The sequence below is a fragment of the Pterocles gutturalis genome, unplaced genomic scaffold (genome assembly GCF_000699245.1).
Source record: "Pterocles gutturalis isolate BGI_N339 unplaced genomic scaffold, ASM69924v1 scaffold1899, whole genome shotgun sequence".
Classification (NCBI taxonomy): domain Eukaryota; kingdom Metazoa; phylum Chordata; class Aves; order Pterocliformes; family Pteroclidae; genus Pterocles; species Pterocles gutturalis.
The window spans coordinates 1-4,737 of record NW_010127809.1 but is presented as its reverse complement, the minus strand read 5'-3'; the positions used below and the strand labels follow the sequence as shown (position 1 = coordinate 4,737).

General features: G+C 41.3%; 1 protein-coding gene across 1 annotated transcript; it reads right to left on the bottom strand.

Annotated features, from left to right (window-relative positions):
• Window positions 1-3,414: 3,414 nt before the first annotated feature.
• On the bottom strand, window positions 3,415-4,698 carry ZBTB6 (zinc finger and BTB domain containing 6). Its single transcript, XM_010079376.1, has one exon. It carries the CDS (start codon window positions 4,696-4,698, stop codon window positions 3,415-3,417), a length of 1,284 nt encoding a protein of 427 aa, XP_010077678.1.
• Between the last annotated feature and the right edge of the window lie 39 nt (window positions 4,699-4,737).

Below are 4,737 nucleotides of genomic sequence, written 5' to 3'. Positions count from 1 at the left end.
CAGGCCACCCCAGAGAAAAGCCCGGGAGCAGCCCCTCGTCTCTCTGGTCGCTCACAAAGATCAAAGCAGTTTTCTGATCAAGGCCGAGGCGGTGCTGAATGGTGATTTCTGAGGAGAAAGCTTTCATCTGACAAGTAGGTGCTGCTGATAGACCCTTCTGAAGGACAGAGAAAACGTGTTACTAAATGACTGCCACTTGAGCGCTGTATTTGGTTTACGAGATCTTGTTTACTCACCATAGCAAGCCAAAATACTAAATACAAAGGTACACACAGATTTATTTACCTGTGATCAGCAGAAAGTATATTTATTTCTGAAAATGTCTTGTTTGCATTTCATTTATTGCGTTATGACAGGACGAGTGGTTACACGTATGGACAGGGGAGAGGAAACACCTTTAATGTGGAAGCATAAATAAAATCAGTTTTTGTTCACAAAGCTTACCAAGACACTCTAGTGACTGAACAGAACGTGCTGTTGGCCCCTCACACAACACAACTCCCTCTCACGTTTACATGCAATACAACAGCAGAACAAAATAATTCACAATCCTGTTCCTGCAGAAGATGCACTTAAAAAGATCAGCTTCTGTTTCCCCTTTGACACCGAGGAAATACCCATACCTACAACTATAAAAATCAGTTGAACAAAAAACAAGGAATGATCTTTTGAAGTGTTACCAATGATAATCATACACCTGCCAAAAACGCATATTAACTGGACAAATTTAAGCACAGTTGAACCAAATCTGTCCCATAAATGCACAATATATTTATTTACTGAACTACAGTAATAGCAGCCCAATGTGAAAAGGATGGGAAGAAGAAAGTAAACTTTTTCCTTGTTCTATGACCCCTCCCAAGGATGAAGGAGTTTAAGTAACTAAGTCAGTGGGTAGACGCAAATGAAAAGCCACATACTGTAGCATACATACTGCGGACATACACACCTGTACGTATACCCAGTTAAGATCTGTAAATACAGTAAGGGTAAGTGCAGGTATCAGCATGCTTTTGAAAATCACTCTTAATTTTTATGCAATTAAGAACCCAAAATTAATGGCATTCTGTGAAAAATGAAGCAAACAATACTAATCACAAGGTCAAAAGCTGTAAACAGTGACAGACTAATGAATGCAAACAGAAGACAATGCTATAAAATGCTTTTTTTTTTTTTTTTTTTTGCAAAACATCAGGCGGTCACACCATACATGACTTGCAACCCTTATAGTGTAAACAGTGACAGACTAATGAATGCAAACAAAAGACAATGCTATAAAATGCTTTTTTTTTTTTTTTTTTTGCAAAACATCAGGCGGTCACATGACTTGCAAACCTTATAGTTGTCATGACAATTACTATAGTTAAAAATCACCAAAATAAAGCAAATTATCAATTTAAAATGTGAAGTAATAGCTTAAATTGTAAAAGGTTGGACATTATGCTTAAAGTACTGGATAAACAGATGATTTTAATTCACACTTATGCTAGCTGCCTACTCTGTGGGCGTAATTTCTGTCACTATTCATAGGGATACCAAGGCATGCAGACTTGGCACACGCCTTTCCAGTGAACCAGTGCAACTGAGTCCTTCACACGTGAACTGTGGAGGTGAAGTCAGCCATTTTTGTGAATTTTTGGAGGACTATGACACTAGTGGTGTGCTCAGCTTCAGAACACATAACCTGCCTACTCAGACTGCAGGGTTTTTGAGGAAGACACATGCTGCCTACCACAGTAAGGCGCAGTATGAAATGGGACCTGCAAATATTGCTGCAAGCAGACTAGTATGTACTTTAAGTGTTAATAATATCAGATGAAGAGCTTAAAAAAACCCTAATGAATCAAGTTGTTAAAAACTCTTCAACTGAACTTTCCACTAGATGAAGACAGCAATAACACCGGCACAGCCTATCACAGATAGTAACAGGAAATTGCGCGGTAGATATTGTACACACCTACCCCTCACCCAGCTGATAAATAAAACCCCAAGCAATGGCTGGTGCGTTCACAGGGAAGGAAACTAAGTTAAACCTGTTAACCAACATCATTAAAAATGATTGTCTTGTATTTAACACAGCCAGGTTATGGAGCACACAGGCCAGACCTCTGGACTTGGAGCAAGAACTTTGTAACAGCACTTCTGAAACATGAAGGAAAACGTACCCTAGCGACAGACAAGATTGAGAACTACTGCTTTTTGCTATTGGAGAGTCTGTTGTAAGTACCATTATCTCATTTTAACAACAGAATTGACTCTTTATTCATATCATATTAAGTGGAAGAAACATACACCAGTCAAAGACAGGTGTAGGATAAAGATTCTGCGTTACAGGGCTTTCAATGCTTGTGATGAAACTGAAATGACCTTTGACAAAGTACAAACACACCTATCCAAACACACGTAGTTACTGGTTTACTGTGTCACAGAATTAGAATATGAGAAGACCTCTATGCCTAAGCCATTCCTACTCATATTTAAATGATTGTTTTTCAAAATGAATGTAGAAACTGCTATTACATTACAGCACACAGCTTAATTTTTCACATTGTGTTTGTATCTAAGATTTGTAAAAACTGAAGGCAAACGTTACAGCTCAACAAGCAGGACTAACCTAATCAGAATTAGTCAAATACAGGTGCAAAACACTGGTATGACAAAAAAAGAATAATGACAAGTAGTTTAGAAAAATTCACAACTCGTTCATAAAACTGAAAGCAAGTACTTCTAATGAGACTACCAGGTAAAAATGAAATGCAAGGCAATACTGTTTGTTTCTTTCTCTTTTACCATTACCAATTCTCTATTTGCAAGAGGCAATTTGAAGGCTTGATTATTTTTTGTTTGTTGTGTGTTCTTTCTTAAATATCACAGACTTGAGTATGAAAACATCTTCTTTCTGTTGAAAAGATCTAGCAAAGTTTGGGCAAGTAAGGAGATGATGTTACCATAAATTATACATGAACTGGGTGGGCATGACTGATTTGCTGAATAAATACAAACATTCCCTTTCCTTCGACATTATAAATCAGGAACATCACAGCTCAGGCTTCGACTTATTGCAATATCAGTAACAGTTTGAAAATCGGCAGTGCCTGCCCTCGATACAGGGGAGTGCACACCATAACTGGGGGAGGGGAGAAATCAGAATGTCTCCGGGATAACAGAAGAGAAGCACGAAATTATTTCCCATATTTGGCTGTTTACTTTCAATTAGTAAACACATTTTTTGCACTTAGAGCAACAGCAAGCGCAATGCAGCAGGCCAGTTTGCTGCTTGCAAGGCCTGTCTTTGATCACCACTCACACATTTGCGCCTCTCTCCACTACGTGAGGATCTGCATCTAGAATTTCATCTAGAATTTCACTAGGCAGGAGCTTTTTGTGGAGCCTGGCTCCACAACCACCCATCCATTAATCATAGTCTATTTTAACTTTTGTAATAGCGTTCAGGTTTGGTTTTTCGCTGCTACTCCTTCCATGAACAGAAGTTAAATGCTTTTTAAGAGCAGACTTGTGTTTAAAGTCCATGTCGCAACAATGACACTTGTAGGGCCTGTCACCGCTGTGTATATTGAGGTGATCCTGAAGCGTACTTTTGGCAGTGAAGGTTTTCAGGCACACCATGCACTGGAAGGGGCGGATGCCCATGTGCCCCCGGATATGTCTGTTGAGATTCTTTTTTTGTGTAAATGTTTTGCCGCACTGCAAACACAAGAAGAGTTTGTGCATTTTTAGATGTCTGAGATAGTTCTCAAGATGCAGAAATCCCCTTGGACACTTCGGACATTGGTGCCGCCATGAATTGCCCGAATCATCCAGGCTCTGGAACCCATTCATCAGGCTAGAAGTTCCTTCTGGATTGTCACTGACCAAAGCCTGAAAGTGGTTTCCTGACATTTCTGTATTTCTGCTTTCAACTGTAGAATTTATCAAGGAGTGCTGGGTTTCTGGAAAATATAAGTTTGTTTTAGACGATGTGCAAGGCTGAGGAAAATGATCATTTTCTACGTTTGCTACGTTCACAGAATCCATTCTGAAGATACAGATTTCATCGTCCTTATATCCGATTTCAACTGTTGATATTTCTGGGGTTTGTGTGTCCTTTCTTTCCGAGATCAAGCTCTGCTCTGCAGGCCGTGGGATGTCCCCCTTCTCCTGTTTCACGGGGTATTCTGCGTTCACTGGGCTGTCTTCAGAGATCTCAATTATTTCACAATCTTTATCTAAAGCATCATCACCATTTCTCAGTTCAGCATCTGAGGAATGACACCTCTCTGCAGCCTGACTACCGTTCTCCATGGAAGCATCGATTTCCAAGTATTTTGACAAAGCTTCGGTACACTTCTCCACAATGTGAACCATCTGGAGATAACTCGCGGCGGTGAGGTATTTCAGCAGCTCCTTCTTTTTGACTTCCAGAGCGCCCGTGTAACACGACAGCAGCAGCTTCCTGCCCACCTCGGCGCTCTGCAGGATGGTGATCCGCACCTGCTTGGACTGATTGAGCAGAAACTGATCCCTCATGAAGGTGGAGCAGGCGGCGAAGATCACCTTGTGCCCCTGGAACTCGGTGTCGTTGATGTAAATGGAGACGTCGCAGAAGAGGTTCTGCTGCCGCAGGAGGTTCATCTTCTGCAGCACCGCATCCCCCTGCTGCTCGAACTGGAAGTGCAGCACCTCCGAGTCCGCAGCCATGGCGCCGTTCCCGCGGGGGACCCACCGGCACCGCCGGAC

Coding starts and splice junctions, on each gene's coding strand:
- ZBTB6 (XM_010079376.1), bottom strand. CDS start 4,698: ATGGCTGCGGACTCGGAGGTGCTGCACTTCCAGTTCGAGCAGCAGGGG.